Genomic DNA, 14497 nt, shown 5'->3' with positions numbered 1-14497 from the left:
ACATCCTACTGACTATCTGCCATTCCCCCCTCTGTCTCAGTAATATAACATCCTACTGACTATCTAGATATCAGATAGTGTGTGTGTGTGTGTGGTTGTTCTCCACCCCTCCCCCTCTCTCTCTGCATCACCAACGGCTGGGCTGCCTGGTAGAGAGAGAGAGAGAGACTTCCTGAAACTCTATCAACCCCTCCCCCCACTGTGATGTAACCGCTGACTGCTTCCTGTGGGCGTGTTCTGTGCTCGGCAGCTTGTCCGGTTGAGCCCAGCGAGGCAGTGGGAGGGGAGAGTGCCGCTGCTGCTCCTGCCGAGAGGGGAGACATGGGAAATGCTCAGAAGAAGCCCCACGGCAGAGGAGGGGAAGGGGGCCCCAGCCCGCACACAGACCACAATTCACACGGAAGTCACTGGAAAAACCGGGGAGGAATTGCAGAGAAGTACAAGGTGAACCAACAGGATCCGACGTCGGACAAGGGTCTGGGGAACGGAGCTCAGGGCTCTGGCAGGAGGGACTCTGAGGGAGCCAGGCCGGTCGGGGGAGACGGAAGCAACCTCGACGCCCCTTGCGGGGCCCTCCCCCCGCCGTTGGCCCGGCTCAAGAACGAGGGAAACCTGTTCTTTAAGAACGGACAGTTTGCTGATGCGCTGGACAAATATTCACAGGCCATCACGGGCTTCACAGACTCAGGTAGGTTTTTTTCAGTAGTGTGGTGTTCAGTGTCTTGCGTGACAGAGCTTTTTACTCATAACTCTCGTTCATCTAGAGTTGAGATTTATAATAACTTAGTGTGACGGGCTATTCAAAATGACATGTTCGTTTTGTGTTGTTCCGGCATTTTCCACGGACATTTCCCCTTCCAAAAACAACCGTATGTAGGTAATCTAGCAACTAATGCCACTGCCTTCCTGTTTCCATAAGGTTAAATCAGTGTGTTGTTTTGCCGCTATTGACAGCTGGTCCTTTCTGTGATTGGCCCACAGCAAAACAAAGGTCAGCACATACCGCAGTAATAAAACTAACCTCTGTAGCGGCAATGTTATTCTCTTCACTGAATCACATCACATGACAGTGTAACGTGTCGTTCCCGGCAGCATTTAGCCAGTCGGTGGGATGTGATGTCATAACAGCAGCATTTAGCCAGTCAGTGGGATGTGATGTCATTACAGCAGCATTTAGCCAGTCAGTGGGATGTGATTTCATTACAGCAGCATTTAGCCAGTCGGTGGGATGTGATGTCATTTCATTACAGCAGCATTTAGCCAGTCGGTGGGATGTGATTTCATTACAGCAGCATTTAGCCAGTCGGTGGGATGTGATTTCATAACATGTCATTACAGCAGCATTTAGCCAGTCGGTGGGATGTGATGTCATTACAGCAGCATTTAGCCAGTCGGTGGGATGTGATGTCATTACAGCAGCATTTAGCCAGTCGGTGGGATGTGATGTCATTACAGCAGCATTTAGCCAGTCGGTGGGATGTGATTTCATAACATGTCATTACAGCAGCATTTAGCCAGTCGGTGGGATGTGATGTCATTACAGCAGCATTTAGCCAGTCGGTGGGATGTGATGTCATTACAGCAGCATTTAGCCAGTCGGTGGGATGTGATGTTTACAGCAGCATTTAACATGTCATTACAGCAGCATTTAGCCAGTCGGTGGGATGTGATGTCATTACAGCAGCATTTAGCCAGTCGGTGGGATGTGATGTCATTACAGCAGCATTTAGCCAGTCGGTGGGATGTGATTTCATAACATGTCATTACAGCAGCATTTAGCCAGTCGGTGGGATGTGATGTCATTACAGCAGCATTTAGCCAGTCGGTGGGATGTGATGTCATTACAGCAGCATTTAGCCAGTCGGTGGGATGTGATGTCATTACAGCAGCATTTAGCCAGTCGGTGGGATGTGATGTCATTACAGCAGCATTTAGCCAGTCGGTGGGATGTGATGTCATTACAGCAGCATTTAGCCAGTCGGTGGGATGTGATGTCATAACATGCATTACAGCATTTAGCCAGTCGGTGGGATGTGATGTCATTACAGCAGCATTTAGCCAGTCGGTGGGATGTGATTTCATAACATGTCAGCAGCATTTAGCCAGTCGGTGGGATGTGATTTCATTACATGTCATTACATTTAGCCAGTCGGTGGGATGTGATGTCATTACAGCAGCATTTAGCCAGTCGGTGGGATGTGATGTCATTACAGCAGCATTTAGCCAGTCGGTGGGATGTGATGTCATTACAGCAGCATTTAGCCAGTCGGTGGGATGTGATGTCATTACAGCAGCATTTAGCCAGTCGGTGGGATGTGATGTCATTACAGCAGCATTTAGCCAGTCGGTGGGATGTGATGTCATTACAGCAGCATTTAGCCAGTCGGTGGGATGTGATGTCATTACAGCAGCATTTAGCCAGTCGGTGGGATGTGATGTCATCACAGCAGCATTTAGCCAGTCGGTGGGATGTGATGTCATTACAGCAGCATTTAGCCAGTCGGTGGGATGTGATGTCATTACAGCAGCATTTAGCCAGTCGGTGGGATGTGATGTCATTACAGCAGCATTTAGCCAGTCGGTGGGATGTGATGTCATTACAGCAGCATTTAGCCAGTCGGTGGGATGTGATGTCATTACAGCAGCATTTAGCCAGTCGGTGGGATGTGATGTCATTACAGCAGCATTTAGCCAGTCGGTGGGATGTGATGTCATTACAGTCGGTGGGATGTGATGTCATTACAGCAGCATTTAGCCAGTCGGTGGGATGTGATTTCATAACAGCAGCATTTAGCCAGTCGGTGGGATGTGATGTCATTACAGCAGCATTTAGCCAGTCGGTGGGATGTGATGTCATTACAGATGTACACTCCCGTTCAAAAGTTTGGGGTCACTTAGAAATGTCTTTGTTTTTTAAAGAAAAGCCAGACAGACGCCTCACAAGTCCTCAACTGGCAGCTTCATTAAATAGTACCCGCAAAACACCAGTCTCAACGTCAACAGCGAAGAGGCGACTCCAAGATGCTGGCCTTCAGCTACAATAGTCATTTACAACATGAACAATGTCTACACTGTATTTCTGATCAATTTGATGATATTTTAATGGACAAAAAAAAGTGTTTTTCTTTAAAAAACAAACAAGCGACCCCAAACTTTTGAACGGCACTGTATCCTGATTCATCACAACATCCAGGTGTAGAGTAGCAGAGTGACTCATCACACTAGTGGTTGGTTGGTTACTGGCAGTGTATCCTGATTCATCACAACATCCAGGTGTAGAGTAGCAGAGTGACTCATCACACTAGTGGTTGGTTGGTTACTGGCAGTGTATCCTGATTCATCACAACATCCAGGTGTAGAGTAGCAGAGTGACTCATCACACTAGTGGTTGGTTGGTTACTGGCAGTGTATCCTGATTCATCACAACATCCAGGTGTAGAGTAGCAGAGTGACTCATCACACTAGTGGTTGGTTGGTTACTGGCAGTGTATCCTGATTCATCACAACATCCAGGTGTAGAGTAGCAGAGTGACTCATCACACTAGTGGTTGGTTGGTTACTGGCAGTGTATCCTGATTCATCACAACATCCAGGTGTAGAGTAGCAGAGTGACTCATCACACTAGTGGTTGGTTGGTTATAGGCAGTGTGGTGAGTCTGTTTTAGCTGTCTGGAGTTCAGCCATACCCTTGCCAGGCAGGGAGGCAGACAGGCTCAGTTCCTCTCAGGTCACGTGACTTCTGACCGCTTACTGTGATATTGAACCAGGTGCTGGGTGGCGGCGACTGACTGACTGGCTGGCTGGCTGGCTGGCTGACTGGCTGATGGACGGACTGGCTGGCTGACTGGCTGGCTGGCTGACTGGCTGACTGGCTGGCTGGCTGGCTGGCTGGCTGACTGGCTGACGGACTGGCTGGCTGACGGACTGGCTGGCTGGCTGGCTGACTGACTGGCTGACTGGCTGGTTGATGGACTGGCTGACTGACTGACTGGCTGGCTGACTGACTGACTGACAGACTGACTGAATGACTGACTGGCTGGCTGGCTGGTGGGCTGACTGGCTGACGGACTGGCTGACTGACTGACTGATGGACGGATGAACTGGCTGACTGACTGACTGACTGACTGACTGACTGACTGACTGACTGACTGACTGACTGGAGTAGTAAATCTCCTCTGACTGACTAAAGAAACTGCTGTGAGAACCGTCCACTTTATCTCTCCTCTCTTCTCCTTCCCATTACTCTCTCCTCTCCTTCCCATTACTCTCTCCTCCTCATCAGTCTCTCCTCTCTTCTCCTTCCCATTACTCTCTCCTCTCCTTCCCATTACTCTCTCCTCTCCATCAGTCTCTCCTCTCTTCTCCTTCCCAGTACTCTCTCCTCTCCTTCCCATTACTCTCTCCTCTCCATCAGTCTCTCCTCTCTTCTCCTTCCCAGTACTCTCTCCTCTCCTTTTCATCACTCTCTCCTCTCTCCTCCTTCCCAGTACTCTCTCCATCACTCTCTCCTCTCTTCTCCTTCCCATTACTCTCTCCTCTCCATCAGTCTCTCCTTCCCATCACTCAATCACATGTATTTATAAAGCCCTTCTTACATCAGCTGATATCTCAAAGTGCTGTACAGAAACCCAGCCTGAAACCCCAAACAGCAAGCAATGCAGGTGTAGAAGCACGGTGGCTAGGAAAAACTCCCTAGAAAGGCCAGAACCGGGAAGAAACCTAGAGAGGAACCAGGCTTTGATGGGTGGGCCAGTCCTCTTCTGGCTGTGCCGGGTGGAGATTATAACAGAACATGGCCAAGATGTTCAAATGTTCATAGATGACCAGTAGGGTCAAATAATAATAATCACAGTGGTTGTAGAGGGTGCAACAGGTCAGCACCTCAGGAGGAAATGTCAGTTGGCTTTTCATAGCCGATCATTCAGAGTTAGAGACAGCAGGTACAGTAGAGAGAGTTGAAAACAGTAGGTCTGGGACAGGTAGCACCTCCGGTGAACAGGTCAGGGTTCCATAGCCGCAGGCAGAACAGTTGAAACTGGAGCAGCAGCACGACCAGGTGGACTGGGGACAGCAAGGAGTCATCAGGCCAGGTAGTGCTGAGGCATGGTCCTAGGGCTCAGGTTCTCCGAGAGAAGAGAGAGAAAGAGAGAATTAGAGAGAGCATACTTAAATTCACACAGGACACCGGATAAGACAGGAGAATTACTCCAGATATAACAGACTGACCCTAGCCCCCCGACACATAAACTACTGCAGCATAAATACTGGAGGCTGAGGCAGGAGGGGTCAGGAGACACTGTGGACCGATCCGATGATACCCCCGGACTTCCTCTCCTCACCACTCTCTCCTCTCCTCATCACTCTCTCTTCATCATTCTCTCCTCTCCTCATCACATTCTCCTCTCCTCACCACTCTCTCCTCTCCTCATCACATTCTCCTCTCCTCACCACTCTCCTCATCATAATCTCCTCTCCTCACCACTCTCTCCTCATCATATTCTCCTATCTCCTCATCATTCTCTCTTCATCACTCTCTCCTCTCTCTTCATCACTCTCTCCTCTCCTCATCACATTCTCCTCATCACTCTCTCCTCTCTCTTCATCACTCTCTCCTCTCCTCATCACATTCTCCTCATCACTCTCTCCTCATCACTCTCTCCTCATCACTCTCTCCTCTCCTCCTCATCAGTCTCTCCTCTCTTCTCCTTCCCATTACTCTCTCCTCTCCTTCCCATTACTCTCTCCTCTCCATCAGTCTCTCCTCTCTTCTCCTTCCCAGTACTCTCTCCTCTCCTTCCCATTACTCTCTCCTCTCCATCAGTCTCTCCTCTCTTCTCCTTCCCAGTACTCTCTCCTCTCCTTTTCATCACTCTCTCCTCTCTCCTCCTTCCCAGTACTCTCTCCATCACTCTCTCCTCTCTTCTCCTTCCCATTACTCTCTCCTCTCCATCAGTCTCTCCTTCCCATCACTCAATCACATGTATTTATAAAGCCCTTCTTACATCAGCTGATATCTCAAAGTGCTGTACAGAAACCCAGCCTGAAACCCCAAACAGCAAGCAATGCAGGTGTAGAAGCACGGTGGCTAGGAAAAACTCCCTAGAAAGGCCAGAACCGGGGAAGAAACCTAGAGAGGAACCAGGCTTTGATGGGTGGGCCAGTCCTCTTCTGGCTGTGCCGGGTGGAGATTATAACAGAACATGGCCAAGATGTTCAAATGTTCATAGATGACCAGTAGGGTCAAATAATAATAATCACAGTGGTTGTAGAGGGTGCAACAGGTCAGCACCTCAGGAGGAAATGTCAGTTGGCTTTTCATAGCCGATCATTCAGAGTTAGAGACAGCAGGTACAGTAGAGAGAGTTGAAAACAGTAGGTCTGGGACAGGTAGCACCTCCGGTGAACAGGTCAGGGTTCCATAGCCGCAGGCAGAACAGTTGAAACTGGAGCAGCAGCACGACCAGGTGGACTGGGGACAGCAAGGAGTCATCAGGCCAGGTAGTGCTGAGGCATGGTCCTAGGGCTCAGGTTCTCCGAGAGAAGAGAGAGAAAGAGAGAATTAGAGAGAGCATACTTAAATTCACACAGGACACCGGATAAGACAGGAGAATTACTCCAGATATAACAGACTGACCCTAGCCCCCCGACACATAAACTACTGCAGCATAAATACTGGAGGCTGAGGCAGGAGGGGTCAGGAGACACTGTGGACCGATCCGATGATACCCCGGACTTCCTCTCCTCACCACTCTCTCCTCTCCTCATCACTCTCTCTTCATCATTCTCTCCTCTCCTCATCACATTCTCCTCTCCTCACCACTCTCTCCTCTCCTCATCACATTCTCCTCTCCTCACCACTCTCCTCATCATAATCTCCTCTCCTCACCACTCTCTCCTCATCATATTCTCCTATCTCCTCATCATTCTCTCTTCATCACTCTCTCCTCTCTCTTCATCACTCTCTCCTCTCCTCATCACATTCTCCTCATCACTCTCTCCTCATCACTCTCTCCTCATCACTCTCTCCTCTCTCCTCATCACTCTCTCCTCATCACTCTCTCCTCATCACTCTCTCCTCTCTCTTCATCACTCTCTCCTCTCCTCATCACATTCTCCTCTCTCCTCATCACTCTCTCCTCATCACATTCTCATCTCTCCTCATCACTCTCTCCTCTCCTCATCACTCTCTCTTCTCCTCATCACTCTCTCTTCTCCTCATCACTCTCTCATCTCCTCATCACATTCTCCTCTCTCCTCATCACTCTCTTTTCTCCTCATCACTCTCTCATCACTCTCTCCTCATCACATTCTCCTCTCTCCTCATCACTCTCTTTTCTCCTCATCACTCTCTCTTCTCCTCATCACACTCTCATCACTTCTCCTCTCTCCTCATCACTCTCTCTTCTCCTCATCACATTCTCCTCTCTCCTCATCACTCTCATCTCCTCATCACATTCTCCTCTCTCCTCATCACTCTCTCTTCTCCTCATCACTCTCTCTCTTCTCTCATCTGTCTATTCTTCTGGTTTTGGCCTTTCTAGGAATGTTTCCCAGTGAGACATTGCTCTGTTTGGGGAAATGTCCCAGTGAGACATGGGCTCTGTAGGGAGAAATGTCCCAGTGAGACACTCTGTAGGGAGAAATGTCCATCAGTGAGACACTCTTTCACAGTTAGGGAGTATAATGTCCCAGTGAGACACTCTGTTTGGGTCTGAAATGTCCCTGTGTCTATCTACAAGCTCTCCTATGGATGAAATGTCCCTGTGAGACACTCTGTCTGGGAGAAATGTCCTGTCAGTGAGACACTCTGTAGGGAGAAATGTCCCAGTGAGACACTCTGTAGGGAGAAATGTCCCAGTGAGACACTCTGTAGGGAGAAATGTCCCAGTGAGACACTCTGTAGGGAGAAATGTCCCAGTGAGACACTCTGTAGGGAGAAATGTCCCAGTGAGACACTCTGTAGGGAGAAATGTCCCAGTGAGACACTCTGTAGGGAGAAATGTCCCAGTGAGACACTCTGTAGGGAGACATGTCCCAGTGAGACACTCTGTAGGGAGAAATGTCCCAGTGAGACACTCTGTAGGGAGACATGTCCCAGTGAGACACTCTGTAGGGAGAAATGTCCCAGTGAGACACTCTATAGGGAGACATGTCCCAGTGAGACACTCTGTAGGGAGACATGTCCCAGTGAGACACTCTGTAGGGAGACATGTCCCAGTGAGACACTCTATAGGGAGACATGTCCCAGTGAGACACTCTGTAGGGAGACATGTCCCAGTGAGACACTCTGTAGGGAGAAATGTCCCAGTGAGACACTCTATAGGGAGACATGTCCCAGTGAGACACTCTGTAGGGAGACATGTCCCAGTGAGACACTCTGTAGGGAGAAATGTCCCAGTGAGACACTCTGTAGGGAGACATGTGTCCCAGTGAGACACTCTGTAGGGAGAAATGTCCCAGTGAGACACTCTGTAGGGAGACATGTGTCCCAGTGAGACACTCTGTAGGGAGAAATGTCCCAGTGAGACACTCTGTAGGGAGACATGTGTCACAGTGAGACTCTCTGTCGTCGTTGAGAAATGTCTCAGAGCGAGACGCTCTGTCGTCGTTGAGAAATGTCTCCCAGGCAGTGGAACTGAAGCGTCTCCCGATGTGTCCAGACTGGCTTTTCCACCAGCCGTAGTAGCAGCAGGCCAGAGACTAGAGACCTGCCATAGTTATTAAGATAGTTGAACAGATACCACATTCCACTTCCTGTAAAGCCTTTGGTCCAACCAGGTTAGGAATGTACTGTATGTAGGAACTAAAGCCTTTGGTCCAACCAGGTTAGGAATGTACTGTATGTAGGAAGTAAAGCCTTTGGTCCAACCAGGTTAGGAATGTACTGTATGTAGGAAGTAAAGCCTTTGGTCCAACCAGGTTAGGAATGTACTGTATGTAGGAACTAAAGCCTTTGGTCCAACCAGGTTAGGAATGTACTGTATGTAGGAAGTAAAGCCTTTGGTCCAACCAGGTTAGGAATGTACTGTATGTAGGAAGTAAAGCCTTTGGTCCAACCAGGTTAGGAATGTACTGTATGTAGGAAGTAAAGCCTTTGGTCCAACCAGGTCAGGAATGTACTGTATGTAGGAAGTAAAGCCTTTGGTCCAACCAGGTTAGGAATGTACTGGATGTAGGAAGTAAAGCCTTTGGTCCAACCAGGTTAGGAATGTACTGTATGTAGGAAGTAAAGCATTTGGTCCAACCAGGTTAGGAATGTACTGGATGTAGGAAGTAAAGCCTTTGGTCCAACCAGGTCAGGAATGTACTGGATGTAGGAAGTCAGCTGGGAATGAGTCAGATCTGGTGAGACCACAGACAATGTTTTAACAAACAGAGGAGACTAATGTCATTGTGACATTATAATCGTAAACACCTAACGTCTGATCCCAGTACAGGCCTCTGGAAGTCACATTATAACAGTGTATTCCTAACGTCTGATCCCAGTACAGGCCTCTGGAAGTCACATTATAACAGGCCTCTGGAAGTCACATTATAACAGTGTATTCCTAACATCTGATCCCAGTACAGGCCTCAGGAAGTCACATTATAACAGTGTATTCCTAACATCTGATCCCAGTACAGGCCTCAGGAAGTCACATTATAACAGTGTATTCCTAACATCTGATCCCAGTACAGGCCTCTGGAAGTCACATTATAACAGGCCTCAGGAAGTCATATTATAACAGTGTATTCCTAACATCTGATCCCAGTACAGGCCTCTGGAAGTCACATTATAACAGGCCTCTGGAAGTCACATTATAACAGGCCTCTGGAAGTCACATTATAACAGGCCTCAGGAAGTCACATTATAACAGGCCTCTGGAAGTCACATTATAACAGGCCTCAGGAAGTCACATTATAACAGGCCTCAGGAAGTCATATTATAACAGTGTATTCCTAACATCTGATCCCAGTACAGGCCTCTGGAAGTCACATTATAACAGGCCTCAGGAAGTCACATTATAACAGTGTATTCCTAACATCTGATCCCAGGACAGGCCTCTGAGTCAAACAGAACGACAACATACTGATCTCCTTATTTAACATCCTGGGTTTGTTTTCATTAGAATCACCTCCCGTGTATCAACATGCCCAGTCCGTGTTTCATCCCTGAACCCAGGGGCACATTCAACTACTACTTTCATACTGTGGTACAGTTCAAAACCAAAAAGGCCTTCCTCATTATCCTCACCTCAGACCTTTATCAATGATTCATACTAGCAGGCGACAGCACGCTCCGTATCGACAGCCCACTCAGACTGACCACTACAGCCCCACGATGGAGGTTACAACTTGACTGTCTGAGTCTGTGTAGTAATGTCTCTGTGTCTGGTTGGTAGGATTGGACAGTCCTGAGGCCCTGTGTAATAATGTCTCTGTGTCTGGTTGGTAGGATTGGACAGTCCTGAGGACCTGTGTAGTAATGTCTCTGTGTCTGGTTGGTAGGATTGGACAGTCCTGAGGACCTGTGTAGTAATGTCTCTGTGTCTGGTTGGTAGGATTGGACAGTCCTGAGGCCCTGTGTAATAATGTCTCTGTGTCTGGTTGGTAGGATTGGACAGTCCTGAGGACCTGTGTAATAATGTCTCTGGTTGGTAGGATTGGACAGTCCTGAGGACCTGTGTAATAATGTCTCTGTGTCTGGTTGGTAGGATTGGACAGCCCTGAGGACCTGTGTAGTAATGTCTCTGTGTCTGGTTGGTAGGATTGGACAGCCCTGAGGACCTGTGTAATAATGTCTGTCTCTGTGTCTGGTTGACAGGATTGGACAGCCCTGAGGACCTGTGTAATAATGTCTCTGGTTGGTAGGATTGGACAGTCCTGAGGCCCTGTGTAATAATGTCTCTGTGTCTGGTTGACAGGATTGGACAGCCCTGAGGACCTGTGTAGTAATGTCTCTGGTTGGTAGGATTGGACAGCCCTGAGGACCTGTGTAGTAATGTCTCTGGTTGGTAGGATTGGACAGCCCTGAGGACCTGTGTAATAATGTCTCTGTGTCTGGTTGGTAGGATTGGACAGCCCTGAGGACCTGTGTAGTAATGTCTCTGTGTCTGGTTGGTAGGATTGGACAGTCCTGAGGACCTGTGTAGTAATGTCTCTGTGTCTGGTTGGTAGGATTGGACAGCCCTGAGGACCAGTGTAGTAATGTCTCTGTGTCTGGTTGGTAGGATTGGACAGTCCTGAGGACCTGTGTAATAATGTCTGTCTCTGTGTCTGGTTGGTAGGATTGGACAGCCCTGAGGACCTGTGTAATAATGTCTGTCTCTGTGTCTGGTTGGTAGGATTGGACAGCCCTGAGGACCTGTGTAATAATGTCTGTCTCTGTGTCTGGTTGGTAGGATTGGACAGTCCTGAGGACCTGTGTAATAATGTCTCTGGTTGGTAGGATTGGACAGCCCTGAGGACCTGTGTAATAATGTCTCTGTGTCTGGTTGGTAGGATTGGACAGTCCTGAGGACCTGTGTAGTAATGTCTCTGTGTCTGGTTGGTAGGATTGGACAGCCCTGAGGACCTGTGTAATAATGTCTCTGGTTGGTAGGATTGGACAGTCCTGAGGACCTGTGTAGTAATGTCTCTGTGTCTGGTTGGTAGGATTGGACAGTCCTGAGGACCTGTGTAGTAATGTCTCTGTGTCTGGTTGGTAGGATTGGACAGCCCTGAGGACCTGTGTAATAATGTCTCTGTCTCTGGTTGGTAGGATTGGACAGTCCTGAGGACCTGTGTAGTAATGTCTCTGTGTCTGGTTGGTAGGATTGGACAGTCCTGAGGACCTGTGTAGTAATGTCTCTGTGTCTGGTTGGTAGGATTGGACAGTCCTGAGGACCTGTGTAATAATGTCTGTCTCTGTGTCTGGTTGGTAGGATTGGACAGCCCTGAGGACCTGTGTAATAATGTCTGTCTCTGTGTCTGGTTGGTAGGATTGGACAGCCCTGAGGACCTGTGTAATAATGTCTCTGTGTCTGGTTGGTAGGATTGGACAGTCCTGAGGACCTGTGTAGTAATGTCTCTGTGTCTGGTTGGTAGGATTGGACAGCCCTGAGGACCTGTGTAGTAATGTCTCTGGTTGGTAGGATTGGACAGTCCTGAGGACCTGTGTAGTAATGTGTCTGGTTGGTAGGATTGGACAGTCCTGAGGCCCTGTGTAATAATGTCTCTGTGTCTGGTTGGTAGGATTGGACAGCCCTGAGGACCTGTGTAGTAATGTCTCTGTGTCTGGTTGGTAGGATTGGACAGTCCTGAGGACCTGTGTAATAATGTCTCTGTGTCTGGTTGGTAGGATTGGACAGTCCTGAGTACCTGTGTAATAATGTCTCTGGTTGGTAGGATTGGACAGCCCTGAGGACCTGTGTAGTAATGTCTCTGTGTCTGGTTGGTAGGATTGGACAGTCCTGAGGCCCTGTGTAGTAATGTCTCTGGTTGGTAGGATTGGACAGTCCTGAGGACCTGTGTAGTAATGTCTCTGTGTCTGGTTGACAGGATTGGACAGCCCTGAGGACCTGTGTAATAATGTCTCTGGTTGGTAGGATTGGACAGTCCTGAGGCCCTGTGTAATAATGTCTCTGTGTCTGGTTGGTAGGATTGGACAGTCCTGAGGACCTGTGTAATAATGTCTCTGTGTCTAGTTGGTAGGATTGGACAGTCCTGAGGACCTGTGTAGTAATGTCTCTGTGTCTGGTAGGATTGGACAGTCCTGAGGACCTGTGTAATAATGTCTCTGGTTGACAGGATTGGACAGTCCTGAGGACCTGTGTAGTAATGTCTCTGGTTGACAGGATTGGACAGTCCTGAGGACCTGTGTAGTAATGTCTCTGTGTCTGGTTGACAGGATTGGACAGCCCTGAGGACCTGTGTAGTAATGTCTCTGTGTCTGGTTGACAGGATTGGACAGCCCTGAGGACCTGTGTGTGCTCTACTCTAACAGAGCAGCATGCTACCTGAAAGATGGAAACAGCTCTGAGTGTATACAGGACTGCACCAGGTGAGACCCTCCTCAACAACTATACATTATCATAGACATTATTATAGACATTATTATAGACATTCTTATAGACATTATCATAGACATTATAGACATTATTATAGACATTCTTATAGACATTCTTATAGACATTATAGACATTATTATATACATTATTATAGACATTATTATAGACATTCTTATAGACATTATCATAGACATTATCATAGACATTCTTATAGACATTCTTATAGACATTCTTATAGACATTATAGACATTATTATAGACATTATTATAGACATAGACATTATCATATACATGATCATAGACATTCTTATAGACATTATCATATACATTATTATAGACCTTCTTATAGACATTATCGTATACATTATTATAGACATTCTTATAGACATTATTACAGACATTATAGACATTTATAGACATTATCGTAGACATTATTATAGACATTATAGACATTATTATAGACACAGACATTATCATATACATTATAGACATTATTATAGACATTAGACATGATTATAGACATTATTATAGACATTATTATATACGTTATTATAGACATTATTATAGACATTATTATAGACATTATTATAGACATTATTATATACATTATTATAGACATTATTATGGACATTATTATAGACATTATAGACATTATTATATACATTAGACATGATCATAGACATTCTTATAGACATTATCATATACATTATTATAGACCTTCTTATAGACATTATCGTATACATTATTATAGACATTCTTATAGACATTATTACAGACATTATAGACATTTATAGACATTATCGTAGACATTATTATAGACATTATAGACATTATTATAGACACAGACATTATCATATACATTATAGACATTATTATAGACATTAGACATGATTATAGACATTATTATAGACATTATTATATACGTTATTATAGACATTATTATAGACATTATTATAGACATTATTATAGACATTATTATATACGTTATTATAGACATTATTATAGACATTATTATGGACATTATTATAGACATTATAGACATTATTATATACATTAGACATGATTATAGACATTATTATAGACATTATTATAGACATTATAGACATTATTATAGACATGATTATAGACATTATTATAGACATTATAGACATTATTATAGACATGATTATAGACATTATTATATACATTAGACATGATTATAGACATTATTATAGACATTAGACATGATTATAGACATTATTATAGATATTATAGACATTAGACATGATTATAGACATTATTATAGACATTATTATAGACATTATTATATACATTAGACATGATTATAGACATTATTATAGACATTATTATATACATTATTATAGACATTATTATAGACATTATTATATACATTATTATAGACATTAGACATTATTATAGACATTATTATGACATAGACATTATTATAGACACTATTATAGACATTATTA

General features: G+C 45.8%; 1 protein-coding gene across 1 annotated transcript in view; it reads left to right on the top strand.

The window, feature by feature from the left end:
* Window positions 1-14497, top strand: part of LOC135575090 (sperm-associated antigen 1A-like) — a 180157-nt gene that overhangs the window by 107456 nt on the left and 58204 nt on the right. Inside the window, exons 3-4 of the mRNA XM_065027269.1 lie at window positions 251-688; window positions 12922-13021. Of these exons, the coding sequence (XP_064883341.1) occupies window positions 322-688; window positions 12922-13021 (467 nt within the window). The 5' untranslated portion in view covers window positions 251-321. The remainder of the gene's footprint in view (window positions 1-250; window positions 689-12921; window positions 13022-14497) is intronic.

The sequence above is a fragment of the Oncorhynchus nerka genome, linkage group LG14, assembly GCF_034236695.1.
Source record: "Oncorhynchus nerka isolate Pitt River linkage group LG14, Oner_Uvic_2.0, whole genome shotgun sequence".
In the NCBI taxonomy this organism is placed as follows: domain Eukaryota; kingdom Metazoa; phylum Chordata; class Actinopteri; order Salmoniformes; family Salmonidae; genus Oncorhynchus; species Oncorhynchus nerka.
This window is presented reverse-complemented; position numbering and strand designations above follow the sequence as displayed.